Source organism: Cyprinodon variegatus, unplaced genomic scaffold (assembly GCF_000732505.1).
Source record: "Cyprinodon variegatus isolate N-32 unplaced genomic scaffold, C_variegatus-1.0 Scaffold288, whole genome shotgun sequence".
NCBI lineage: Eukaryota > Metazoa > Chordata > Actinopteri > Cyprinodontiformes > Cyprinodontidae > Cyprinodon > Cyprinodon variegatus.
Genome location: NW_015150741.1, coordinates 66,935 through 80,760, shown reverse-complemented (window position 1 = coordinate 80,760; position 13,826 = coordinate 66,935). Strand labels below are relative to the sequence as shown.

The following is a 13,826-nucleotide window of genomic DNA, read 5'->3' as shown; positions in this document are numbered from 1 at the left end:
CAGGCATTTTTAAGTTATGCTCAATATTGAAGCAGGGTCTGTGCTACACACTGTGGGTCTAGATACGGCCGAGGCGGCGAGGAAGTGGGGGCGAGTTTAGTCCGAGGGACATGAGGTCCAAAAAGAGCAGAGATCCAGGTGTAAAAAGGGTCCCAGCGTTCTCGTGCACCTCGCTCTTCTAGCGGGTCAAACTTGATAAGTTGTTTTCCGCAATATCGGTAATAAAAACAAAACAAGCTGGCCTCCTGTCTGCGGTACTGTTTGCGGTCAGCTACAGTTTGGGAGAGGAGCAGCGGAGCATCTGTGGAGGGGGTGGGGACGTGGTATTGCTTTGCACTCATTTCACTGATTTTGTGCAGTATTTTTTGATGCAAGGCCTTTCAGAATCTATAACCCATTATTTTTCAGTGAATAAGGTTTAATAAGTTTTAATAGGAATAGGTGGAGTAAAACTTTTCTACTTCTGTTATTTGGTGTTGTTTCTTAAAAAAAAAAAAACCATAACGATATTACAGCTTTCGTTGATGTATTTCAAATTTGAAACATTGTCTAGCCTGTAAGGTGTAAAAAAAAAAAACAAAACAAAAAAAAAAACGAATTAATCGAATCGAATCGTATTGTGTTGTATTCTTGACTGTCGAAAATAATCGAATCGTTGGGTCAGGAAATCGATACTGAATCGAATCGCCATGATGGATGTGATTTACACCCCTAAAAGCAACACCTTGAAACTATTGCTGAAGTAGTATTATTTAGTCTGACATGTACTCTTTGTTACCGGTATCGGCCAACGTTAAGCTTCAAATATCGTTATCGTATCGGAGGTGAAAAAAGTGGATCCCTAATGTGAAGTGTGCCGAAATGGATCTCCAATATCAAATCAATGATGTCTGATCCAGCTAAGGCCTTAATATTGGAGCCGAAATCTGATCCAGGTATTGGATCGGTGCAGCTCAAAAAAAATAGTGTTGGTTTGAAACTATTTTCATCTAAAAATATGTCCCAGATTCCTTTTTCAGTCTTATTGTTATTTATATAGACGTACCAATTTATGCTGAATGTCTAACTGGAAACCAAATGTAGAGAAGAGACGACATGATTAGTGATGCTGAGGTCAGCCGAAAAATAGTTCAGCTCATATTCCTTAACGTATCTCCTTGTTAATTTTCCCTCTTCCTATCATTTAACCTCCATTATTTTATTCCTGTTCATTAAATTCATCACTTCAAATTGAAAAAAATATTTGGTACAGCAACAGAAAGCATCTTTTAACCTCTTCATTTATGCTTGATCAAAGAACATGCAGCTAATTTCTCCCTGTATTATTAATGCCTTACATTTGACTGTTTGACTGAATAGAGTTTAAACAAATTATCATAGTTAAAAGTCCAGATCAAGATTGGAAGGTTGGATTTTAGAAAAAATGGCAGAGAGAAGCTCTTCTAATTATTTAGATGAATTTAACCGCTCTGCATTCTGCAGAACCATAGACCAAAATGGCACTATAGTGCTAATCAATGTGCTCGTCAATAAGCAGAGTTAAAGTTTGGATCAGCAGCTATCGGCTGTGATTAAAAAGAAAAAAGCAGAGTATTTTAATTGAAATGGCCGCCTCCATCAAGAGTCATAGCTGTGTTTGTTTACAGCGTTTTCCTAAAGGTGTTATTTGAGTGATAATTTGAATGTTGGAGTGTCTTCACTGAGTGACGTCTTTCCATTATGTTACCCATCATTTCTCTGTTGCTGTGAGTGGGCTGAGCAGAGGCACTTTGAATGATTCAGATTAATTTAGCAGTGCTGCTTTTTGCAAAACAATAACAGATCGGTCAGAATAACTGTGGCAGAAGATTGGATATTAGTTTGAACTTTTATGCTTTTTAATCTGGATATGTTGCTTACTGTAGATTGGTTCTAGTTCTGTTTTTCCTTTAAGGGGTGGAAAATTACAACTTCTTCTTTTCTTTCTTACCTCTCCTTTTATCAGAGCTGTTCATCTTCACTGGAGCCCTGAAATCACAGAGTTGTTGAAAGCTGGAAACAAGCTGCAGTGTTCCAGCTTCATCCTGGCTGTGGGAAACAATGCTGCCAGTAAGTGAGATCTGTCAAAAGGCCCCAGAGACATGTGTATCAAACCGCACAGACAAGAGTATAAGACATCTTTATGAATCAGTGTCTGGATGTTTGAAAGTGTAAACACACAAAATATGTTGATTTATCAGAAGAAAAAGTAAAAAAAGAAATAAAACAAATACTCTGAACTCTGAATCGAGTTGTTGTTTTTCAAATCTGTGGATATTCGTCTTCGCAGGCTTCCTGTCAGCGTACGTTCTCGCCTCTGCAAACTGGGACGCGGTCGGACGTGCGCTGGCGTGGAACGAGAGGAGCCGGTCTGGAACTGGGCAGAGCAGCGAGGAGTCAGCATGTGTTTTCTACAGACACAAGGACGACCCGTCAGTGAGTGACACGGCGAGAAAAACGGCACCTCAGAATATATCTGCTGTTGATTAACACCTCAGGAAACACATCGCCAACACATCAACTCCTTTTTTTCCCTTTGTTTACTGTTTGGTCTTTTTTTTATATATAGATATATATATATATATATATATATATATATATGCACGCACATGGGAATAAAGGGCTGAAAGCAGTCTGGAAGTCTAAAATCCTGTAGTACACTGACAGCGGTTATTAGGGAATAATTTCCCCAAGCTGTGGTAGGCTCCATCTTTTTATCTGTCCATCCACTTCAAGTCTTTTACATTAATTATCATCTTAAAAGAAAAAACATGTTATGAGGAAGCAGTGAGTGGGGCCTAGAGGCATCTACAGTTACCTTCTGTTAGTGCGCCTTCACTAACCTGTGATTTAATCAAGATAAACACACTGATAGACTGTGTGTGAAATCACCGTGCTGCAGTGGAACGCTTGGATTTATCACACCTGTCCTGCCGTTTCAGTTGGCTGCACATACTGGAAAAAAAACATGAAAAGCTGTAGGCTAGACATTAATATACTGTATAGAGTGTGATTTATTAAATATCAGCCTAAAAAATACTGTGTAACAATATGGGTTTTATGTAGTTGTGATACAGCAAACAGCCAGTTTGAATGGTTATTGGAAAAAAAAAATCAAGTTAATAATTTACATTTTTTATGTGACATTATTCTTAATCCTTCTAATTTTAAAATAGCTTTTTCTTTAACAAATTGCTAATTAAAACTTAGCAGATTAATTAACTCTGTGACATTGTTGTTTTTTCAAGCTAGCACAATAGTCAAACAGTGAAGCACCAATCAGTTACAATCACATTTTCCTTGATTAGATCTGACCTGTAATCAACATTTCAGACTTGGCAAACTCTTTTGTTCATTAAAAAATGCATCATAGCTATAAAATTATGCCCTCTTTGTTCAGTCTACAAACAGACAAACACTGTGATGAGTTAAACGATGAATTATAGTGTTGAATTTGGAGCTAAAATAAAGTTATGAGCTATACATTTCTTTTGTAACTAAACTTGATACTAAGCTAACTGCTTTAGCATTGTGTATCAGAAATTGGCTTGGCTAGCATGACAGAAAACGCTGTTTTGATTTTCAAAGGTTCCATAACTGATAAAAGTTGAAAGCTCCAAGGGATAACAACTTAGCTGTACTCCGTTTAGCCTTCCTGTTATCTGCTTAAACTCTTGTGCTCTCTGTCAAACTATACAGCGTTTTTATAGCTTCATACACCTTTTTGCACTCAGTAATATGAGCAGGTGGTGCTTGTTTTCTAAAAATAGGATTTTTTATTTTTATATTTAATTTTTTTCTATTGTGAGATGGAGCGATCAAACTGAAAATAATCGATAATTTCTCATTTATTCTATTAATTGAATGAATGACTGTTTTGACTGTTGAAATACAGAGTTTGCTCAGTTTAGATTATTACATTTGGCTTGTGAAATAATCCCAGAACTGCCCAAAACCAGATTCATACGACTGAACTCTAAAGAAAAGGAAAATAATCGGCTTCAGGCAGAAAGAATAAGATTGGTCTTTGTCTGCTGTAAGCCAGTAAAACACATCTATAAGTAAATTTAATTAAATTTTTCTTCAGATGTTTTACTATGTGGGCTATCTCCTTGTTTTATAAGCCTTAAACTTGAAATATTTGGTTTTAGTTCATCAGACACACAATTTTCCTCATGAATGCCACCATTTCCTCTCACCACTACTTTCAAACTACCGTTTCTTATCTCTGTCCTTCCTGTGGGATTGGAGAGTGATGAGAAAATGCTTTGGTGTCTTTTTAGGTTTTGATCTGCCAAGCGATCTGCCACATTGCAGAGGACCAGCTGTTTCAGTGGACAGAAAAGGTATTTTTCTTTTTTTTCTGTAGTTTAATCCCCCTGAAAAGACTTATAGTTGGCCCTTGCAGGCTACATAAGGAAAGCGTTTTTCTTTCTTTCCTTCAGAAGTCATAATGACATGGCAACATGAGGACTGAAATAGAATGTGATTCATTCAACATGTTGTTAAGGACGATTCATGAAGCTTTGGTTGTTAAAGTTCGAATAGCTCATAAGCATCTGGAGACATTTTATCCTTATAACATAGAGAGAAAAAACTGTGGGGGGGATTTATTGGTTCAGCATTTTGTTGCTTAAGTCAAACTGTAGGACTGAGATCCATTCAGTGATTTTTAACTGGGTGATTATTGGTGGGCTGTTTTTAGAAGCAGAAAACACAGCCTGCCTTCTGAATGTACTGCCTCCAGTTGCAGCAGCAGAGAATCATGACGGATTTCACTCCTGTCAGCAGATCGGTCGAAGATGAGGCTATAATAGGAGCAGTGTTTTCAAAACTTGACAGCTGCAAATTGGAAAAATATTGGCTGGCCTCAGAAATGTCGGCTTCAGCTGCCAGACGCAGGTGTGGCTAGAAGCTGACATGGAAAGAAGCACAAACGTAGCTCTTTCTTTAACTTTTTGCACATATTATATGAGTGGGTTCAAAATCAGAACTCCAACAGAGTATTGCTTTGTCTTTGTCTGTCGCAGGTGTTCGACTGCCTGCCGTCCAGAGAGCTCACTGTGACTGTGCTGTCAGATTGTACTGTGGCTGATTATAAGACAGCAGACTATCTATGCAGCAGCTCTGCTCCCTTCTTGCGGTCTCTTCACTCCAGCGCGTTCAGCCATCAGCCTGTCTGCCAGTCACTGGAGCAGCCCAACATCATTACAGGACTTCCAGCTGCAGGTGTGTTTGTTTTTTTTTTGTTGTTGGTACGAGTTCAACTCATCATGTCACAAGATCTAAGCGGGAATCGGAACAGGAGCCGCACAGCTGGCCTTTTTCTTCACCTGTCACACCGTTGTGCATATTTAGCAGAGCAATCCATCTAAGTCACAGTTTTTAATCTGCATGTAAAACAGTTTGGTTCTCAACCTGAATTCCTAGGTTGTTTTCTTTTTTTTTCTTTTAGGCATATTAGGTATCAGGTTTGCTGCAGTAAATGACGTGGAGAGCTTTTTTTATATTTATTTACACAAATGGAGAAGCACAGGACGTATTAGTAGAGCAGGTGTTCCATAATGAAGCTTTTTCTTTCCTCGCTGGCGATCAGAAAAATATCTCTGAACATAGATTTTAAAGTAAAACGCTGGCCTTTATTTTTAATACATAAACATGCTTTGATCTAAACCAATCCACTGTACCTCTTGTTGAATGTTTGGAACTGGTATTCTATCTAAAGAAAAACCTCCACCTCAGTTTAAGAAAGTATCCCCTCAGCATGATGCTGCCACCTCTATATTTTAACATAATTCACAGTGCAGTCAAAGCCTTGGTCTCATTTGACTGGCACACCACCTTTTAGCTTTGCTTCCTTCTCTGTTTGAGAAGCTTGAAGTCAGCCATCAACTATAACTATCTACACCTACAGCAACACACTCATAAACTGCCCATGAGTTACTGCAACATTTAATTTAAGTTTGGGATTAAAATATATATATATTATTTAAGTGAATCGAAGCAGGGGTCTTATCACCTTCACTTCTGGATTTTTGCAGCTCCTCCAAAGTCACCGTGTGCCTCTGATGCTTCTCTCTGCTGTCTTGTGCAAACCACACTTTTCAAATGGTTTCATTTTATTAATGTAACATGCCATGCATTGTTTTCTTACCGTTTCACATAATTACACCATCCCCTTAGGTATTTCTCACATATTTAAAAAAAAACATAAGTAAAATTCCAGTTGCTGACCATGAGAACACTGCAAGGAGTATGAAAATAGGAAAAGTATATATTTTCTTTCAATGGTATGCCAATCCATCACCACATTAATGTTGGTATCAGTTCATTGTATATGCTGGTATAAGCCCTTAGATTTAGAGTGTATGAATTATTAAACACCAAATTTCCTATCATTACTATATGGTTGCATAAGTCTTCTGTTTCCCTCTTACTTAACGAGAAGGTGCCATTCAGGTGCCATATTTTTGTGTATTTTTTACAGGTCTTAGTTACAAGCCGGCCTGGGTTTCGGTTAAAATAATGTGTTTTTGTTTTTGTCTGGTAGAAAATTTGTGGGCAGGGCTGAAAAGACATGTGAAAGAATAACAGCATGTTGAAAATCATTTCTCTGGAGAGAAATAGTTCTGAAATCAACAATGAGGCATTCTGAAAGTCAGCATGTGGAGCAGCTTATTATGCCCCTTTACAAATCTGCTGGAAGTACTGCCATAAATGGAAAAATAGAGTAAATTTCATGAGCCCCCCTGCAGTCTATCAATGACTCCCATTTTGGAGACATTATAAACTTAAGTCTTTAAGTTCAGCAGCTTCAGTTTCGGCTGCAGGGGTCTACCTCTGGACACCAGGTCATGTTACACAGACCAACGGAGAGCTCCTGCGGCCAGTATGGTCTCTTTTATTACCAGTGTCATAAAGGGCTAGAAGGTAGGGATATCCCAATACCACTTTTTCATTTCTGGTACAATACCCCATTGACCTGATAAGATATCATCAGACATACTTTTATCACTTGTTTTTTAGCCTTAGATGGTGGAAAAGGCGTAATCAGTGACATTAAAAGAAGAAAACAGACAAAATCCATAGTACTGGAAGAACTGACCTCTGTATTATTAACCAATAAATTACATAAACTTAAACAGAATCAGAGTGTTTCCATCAGTAGGCCAATAGCTGAGGCTTTGGCTGGCGGTTTATGTTATTCAATATTAGTTTTTTAGCTGATATTGGACAGATATCAGTATTTGATCAGGACATCCCTATTAGAGGGTTTGGGTAAACCATCATTTGTTAGAGCAAACATGTTGTCTGGTCCAAAAGAGTTTAGCTGATCGCTGCTGCAGACATAATGAAACTCCACCAGCCAGAAGCAGGAATTGTGTTCAGTTCTTCATTAAATTTTTCCATTAGGATCACATCTGACTTTACAAAAAGAAGTAAAGACGATGCATAAAGTAACAAAAGCCTTAAGAGCACCTAATTATGAACTTTTGATTAAAGTAGCTATTCAAATTTCTATAGAGTAGACCCCATGGCTGTGTGTTGTGACTTATTATAACTCCTGATAATTTATTACAAAATTGATCACATTATCAATAAATGTGGCTATGATCCAGTTGCCACCTTCTCTGCGTTTCATTAGGCAGCTTTTAAACATATCTAATTAGTAAAGTTAATAACCAGAACCAAGAGCACATTATTTTAGTGCCTTAATCTCTATTTGCAGTAAAAAAAAAAAAAAATCCTTATTAAAATGCGGAAATTAATTTTTTTAATGTCATCACATTGATCAGCATGCAGCGCATCCCTCTGGGTTTTTTGTTTCTATACCTTGGCTGTTACTTATTCAGCTCCCACATGAGGCAGAAAACAACCTAAATCATGCATTGAGTTGCTAGCCGTTATCTTTGCATCCAGCAGGATTAACAGTCATCTGTGTGAGCAGCTGTTCAGTTGATTCTCAGCTTTAATTCAGTTGTAAATCTGTTCTATCTCTCTAAATTTCATAACTCTGACAGACTGACTTTCACATTGCTTGTTTTTCTTACATCCACTGTACCATTAAAGTAGGGTATGGCAGCTTCTTGGCCTCAATCTCCTATCCTCCTATGCCTTGAGTTCAGTTTAGTTTGTGTGTCAAGGACAAGGATGTCCTGATTCTTTTAAGGATTAATTGTGGAGGGAGTAGTGCTGGGATGTTTTTTTTTTCTTGAACGCACTTGAAATGAGTGTTTTCCTAAAAAGGAATAAAAATCAATAGATGCTTAGTAACATGTGGTTATCAGCGGGAAATGATCGCAAACCTGACCCACAGGATTGAAGTTTTTTTTTTTCCTGTAGCCTTTCCACTTAGCTGCAGAGAGAGAGAGCAAGAGAGCACACATCTTTCCTGCTGTCTCCCATCATGGAAGCACTTATGGTGTATTAGTGGCCAGCCTCAGTCCGAAGAGACTTTTTTTTTTTTTTTTTTTTTTTTTTACTACCAAGCAGCCAGACGTATTAAAAGTGGCTGTTAAATGAATGTCAGCACTGTGGATTTATATAGGTCATCTTTGTTTTGGTTTACATTCAGGACCAGATGATTGTTTCCACAGCATGCCGTCCGTCTCTAATAGATGCTCTAAAACAGCAGAAGTCTGTCTACCAGAAGTCAGATGTAAAGTTACTTTTCTTTCTTTTGTTCGTTCCTTCCTTTCATTCTTTTGTTTTATCTTACTTTGGTTCCCTCTTCCTTTGGTTCATTTGTTCAATCTTTCTCTCGTTCCATTTTTCTTTGGTTCTTCGATTTTGGCTCTCTTAGGTTCCATCTTCCTTTGGTTCTTTGGTTCCATCTTTCTTTGGTTCTTCGATTTCATCTCTCTTTGGTTCCATCTTTCTTTGGTTCTTTTGTTTTATCTGTCTTTGGTTCTTTCTTTCTTTGGTTCTTTGACTGGTCCTTTATTTCATTCTGTCTCTAATAGATGCTCTAAAACAGCAGAAGTCTGTCTACCAGAAGTCAGATGTAAAGTTACTTTCCTTTCTTTTGTTCGTTCCTTCCTTATGTTCTTTTGTTTTATCTTTCTTTGGTTCCGTCTTTCTTTGGTTCTTAGGTACCTCTTCCTTTGGTTCATTTGTTCAATCATTCTCTCGTTCCATCTTTCTTTGGTTCTTTCGTTCCACCTTTCTTTGGTTCTTCCATTTCCTCTCTTTAATTCCACCTTTCTTTGGTTCTTCCATTTCCTCTCTCTTTAATTCCATCTTTCTTTGGTTCTTTGCTTCCAACTTTCTTTGGTTCTTCCATTTCCTCTCTCTTTAATTCCATCTTTCTTTGGTTCTTTGCTTCCAACTTTCTTTGGTTCTTCCATTTCCTCTCTCTCTGGTTCCACTTTTCTTTGGTTGGTCCTTTCTTTCGTTCTGTCTTTCGTTCTTTCTTTCTATCAAGGACCAGCTTTAAAGTTATGAATACACTCAGCATTTACAAGGTAACATCAGCCATGTTTGATTTGTCAACTTTAGTTTTGACTGTTAACAGAATTTCTAACAGGTCTGATTCTTATTTCTGTCTGCTGAGGCGTCCTTGAGCCAGACAATAAGCTCCACACAGCTCTTGGGGTGTGTATGTGGAGAAAAAAAAACATTCACTTTGGACAAATGGTTCTGCCAACTGAATGAAATGTGGTGCCATTAGGCTCCTCTCCACTCAGTGAGCATGCACAGTCCTGCATCCTGATGTGGGCATTATGTCACTAGTACACTTAAAGACATTTAATCCAAACAAAGAGACGTTTCGTCAGGGTAAGGAACCAGGTCTACATCGCTGATGGGATTACGCCTCATCATTGTTATCTATCAGCCATCACTTATAGCCTTGTTTTGATTCTTCCTCTGTTATGTTCCACCAGTCCTGAACCATTGCCAGGTCCATCGGATTGCTGCTGTTGTTTACCAGTGTTACAGTGATGTCACTGGTCCTGACTCCGTCACGGTGGAGAGCTTCAAGCCGGTGCTAACCAAGCTTGGCAGGTCCATACAGGTGAGCTGCTGTTCTCTTGTCGTCCAAGTTTTTTTTTTTTATTCTGGGCGGGGGGGCGAGGGTCAAAAATGGAGGATGTACAGAAATGTCCAGCAACCCAGTGATCTGGCTGAGCTCCAGCCCTGGCTGTAACTGCAAACTTCTGACAGCTGATGGGATTAGGTTTTATAATTAGAGGAGCTGCTTGTGCCATAAGCATTTTCCTTTTCTTTTTTTTTCTTCTTACAAAATCCAGCGTCTCTGTTTTCCAAGTTTAAATCCTCTCAGCTTTTTTTTCATATAGGATTTTGTTTCACAATTCCCTCCAAGAGAAAACCAACTGAAAGCATTAAATTTAACACATGCTGCCAAATATCCATCCATTATCTATAGCTGCCTTATAAGGTGGCTGGTGCCCATCTCCAGCATTCATTAGGAAAGAGGCACGGTACAACCTGGAGCAGTCACCAATCCATCACAAGGAAACGTTGAGACACAGGGGACTAATAATTGCACACACAAATCTAACAGTCATGCATTTGACAGTAGGAGGACCCTGGAGTGGAACCAATGCATGCAGGCTAAGATTCTAACCTTATGGCTCGTCATCACAATATCAGTGTTTTCAAATATTCACATTGCAAAGGATGTTTGGAGAGAGGAAGCTTTGTGTTGTGGACTAGCATTTTGCATGCTAATGCAATATTTAACGAGTCTCACTGCAGCAGATGCTCACACACTATTGTCCAAATTGGCAAAGGTTACAGAGTGATGGAAGCACAGTTGAAACGGAGAGGAAAGGAAAAGTAATAGCCAAGTGTTATAACATAATTCTGCAAGGCGATGCAACTACACCTGTAAGCTGGCAGATTAATCTGAAAAAAATTAACTGCTTCTTGTCCAAGTGTATATTATTTATGCATGTTTAACAACATGTTGAATCAAAGTAGGAAAAAGTGGAATACTGCTAGGTCTAATGAAAGTTTATAAAACAGAGATCACAATAATTATAATAAATTCAAACATTTTCAAAAGTTTATTTTAATTCAGTTGATGCACAAAGTGAAACATTTCTGATATTTTCTGTTAATTGTGTCCATTTTCCACCTGCATCTAATTAAAAAACACTGCAGTTCTTGTTCTTGTTGCTTGAGCACCTTTCTGTTTTAGCTTTTTTCCTTCCACTGAATTTTCCATTAAGAAGGCCAGCTATCTGAAACATGCAGCTTCTGTAGTAATTACTTTTTATACTTTACCCTGCTGGTGTATACTGTCCAGTCAACAGTCTTATTCATTTTTAGGCTGTAAAATATATTGCTTTTAAAACATTTTTGAGGTAGAATGTGTATAAACTCTAATTTAGAAAGACCAGCTTATTATAAATGTGAATATTTTATTAGATCTTCAATAGTTTAGTTCAAGTCCTTAGAGAATTTGTTTTATTACAAAAGATTTAGAGTGGTTGACATTTCACTTAGATATATAGATTTTCTGTTGCTTTCTTAAATGTTCTGAATTTTATTTCCCTTCCCAGGTGGACTCATCTCCAAGCACAGACGTCCTGCTCAAGTTAATCAGAAGCACTGAAATTCAAAGTAATCTTTATATCTGAGACAATCCACTCTGTAACTCAGTTCATTCATGTGATAAAATACTGTTGCTTTTTTTTTTTAAATAAAGATATTTCTTCAACAGGATCTTTCTGTTAATAGTTTTATTTGTTCAATCATATTTCGACGAACCTTGAGTTTTTAATATTTACATTTTTAATCATTTGATTTATCAATAAAAACATGTAAAAATATGTCAGCATCTTGGTTTTCACAGGAAAAATTCCAACATTAGTTTTTTTCAGTTGTTAAGGTTAGAGAAACAGTAGAAGTGAAGATTGTGAGAGCAATAAATGTGTCCTGTCTTTCCAGGCTATGTACATGTACATGTATTGTTTTGTTTTTTTTCTCATCATGGATGGGCTGAAACAAGGCAACAATTATTTTCCTGAACAATCCAACCAGATGCTTTATTTTATTTTATTTTTTTCACTTTTCCTTATATGTAGCACCACCTGCTGGCTGAGTGGTTTAGGTTTGTTTCAATAAAAAAAATAAAATCTCATCTGCAACAAAACAAACAAACAAAAAAAAAAGTAATAAAACAAAAACAAAAAAATCCAAAACACATTTCCATCATAATTACAGACATGGGATAAAAACCCATAGAAAGCAAAGTGAATAACACAGTTTAAGATATTAATTTGCTCAATCAGAAGACATCAATTATAATAAATTGGTATAAATAGTAAGAGGGTCATGTAATAGTAAAAATAGACATAAGAAACATCTTTATTGTGTTGTAATTGCAGCTTATGTTCATGAAGTTAAATAAAAGTCTACAGAGCTAATGAAAAATGTTATTAAAGGTAAAGATCTAAAAAATGGCGAGAAAGACAAAACTATTAAAGTGCCAATCCTTTTTTTATATTGTCTAGTTGAAAATAAAGGTTTAAATACAAGATTTTCTAACATTTATTAAAGTAAATAGTCAAACATGGCTGCTACATGTGAGATTGAAGCTCTGATTCAGTTTTATCTTTGAAAACCCCGAAGCCTCTTGAATGAGAGGCGAAACATCTAGAAAACTTAACCTCCAGTTGCTTAAACTGACCTTTTCAAGCTTGATTATGACCTGCATGACAGAATCTTCACATATTTGCAAACCTTTATTCTGGACACTCAGACCTCTAATTATCACTATAATTGTTCATAACTCTTTTTAAGTTCCTGAGCCTGTTGAAATAGTTGCTCGAAGATTCACCTGTACATGAATCAATAACAGTTCAGAATGCCTCAGGTTAACCAGAAAATGCTTTGGTTGGAAACATTTTGCATAGATTTTAAAAATGTTGACACAATTTAAATAGAAGACTAGATATTTTACGTTATATATATTTTTTTGTACGTCTTTTTTTTTTTTTTTTTTACAGGCTGTTAGATAAATCTCATTACAGATGTTCAGTGTCTCCTCCAGTCCAGATGGGGGCAGCAGTGAGACGCTTGACAAACTTCAAACAGACCGATGGAGCGATATTCAAACAAACTGTTGCTACGGTCTGTTCCGCTCCGTTTTTCTGCACAGCAGATGCTTTTCAATTTATTTTCCTTTTTTACAAATTTTATTTAATTTAAGTGTGTCGAATTAGCCAATTTAACAGTTTCTTTATGAAACTGTTAAATTGCTGTTAAACTTAGCATTTAACAGCAGCGTTTTCTGTTACCGATGAGTGCTAACCGTGTTAGAACTCCGAAAACCTGCAGGAAGAAATTCCCAGGGACCAGGAGCAGCCTGCAGGTTCCCTTAAAGGCCAGTAAGGTGCTGGCTGAGAGGAACCAGGCAGTGGTGGCGGTTGGAGCCTGGGTGGAGGACGGACAGGATTTCCTAGAGCACCCGGCTGTAAGTTTGGCTTTTAGGCGGAAACGTTACCAAGGCGTTGCGTCTGGTCTCTTCTTGTAACTGACTCCATAAAGTTTGTAACCACAACATTAAGAAATATTTTTTTTATTTTATATAAAAAAGAAGAAATTATTAATTTAACCCAAATGTTTAGCTGGACTTAATTGAAAATTCACCATCCTGCTGAAGATATCCCTTGTTTATTTTTTCCTGGGTTGTTCTTAAACAATGAGACATAATTCTGCCTGCCACCTTTCTCTTTAAATACTTTAGATAATTTATATAAACTTATATTAAGAGTGTTGAACTGTTGAAAAACTCTAAACCGAGTCCAGGGCTGTGAACCCATTGGGAGTGAGACTCA

The 13,826-nt window shown here is 37.2% G+C and overlaps 2 protein-coding genes across 3 annotated transcripts in view; both read left to right on the top strand.

Moving 5' to 3' along the window:
• psmg1 (proteasome (prosome, macropain) assembly chaperone 1) overlaps positions 1-11,740 on the top strand; it is a 15,432-nt gene extending 3,692 nt beyond the window's left edge. Inside the window, exons 2-7 of the mRNA XM_015383593.1 lie at positions 1,985-2,088; positions 2,309-2,454; positions 4,302-4,364; positions 5,049-5,247; positions 9,903-10,033; positions 11,547-11,740. Of these exons, the coding sequence (XP_015239079.1) occupies positions 1,985-2,088; positions 2,309-2,454; positions 4,302-4,364; positions 5,049-5,247; positions 9,903-10,033; positions 11,547-11,624 (721 nt within the window). The 3' untranslated portion in view covers positions 11,625-11,740. The remainder of the gene's footprint in view (positions 1-1,984; positions 2,089-2,308; positions 2,455-4,301; positions 4,365-5,048; positions 5,248-9,902; positions 10,034-11,546) is intronic.
• Positions 11,741-13,268: 1,528 nt separating this feature from the next.
• ccdc15 (coiled-coil domain containing 15) overlaps positions 13,269-13,826 on the top strand; it is an 11,259-nt gene continuing 10,701 nt past the window's right edge. For both annotated transcript variants that reach the window (XM_015383595.1, XM_015383596.1), the window contains exon 1: positions 13,269-13,462. In XM_015383595.1, the coding sequence (XP_015239081.1) occupies positions 13,289-13,462 (174 nt within the window). In that variant the 5' untranslated portion in view covers positions 13,269-13,288. The remainder of the gene's footprint in view (positions 13,463-13,826) is intronic.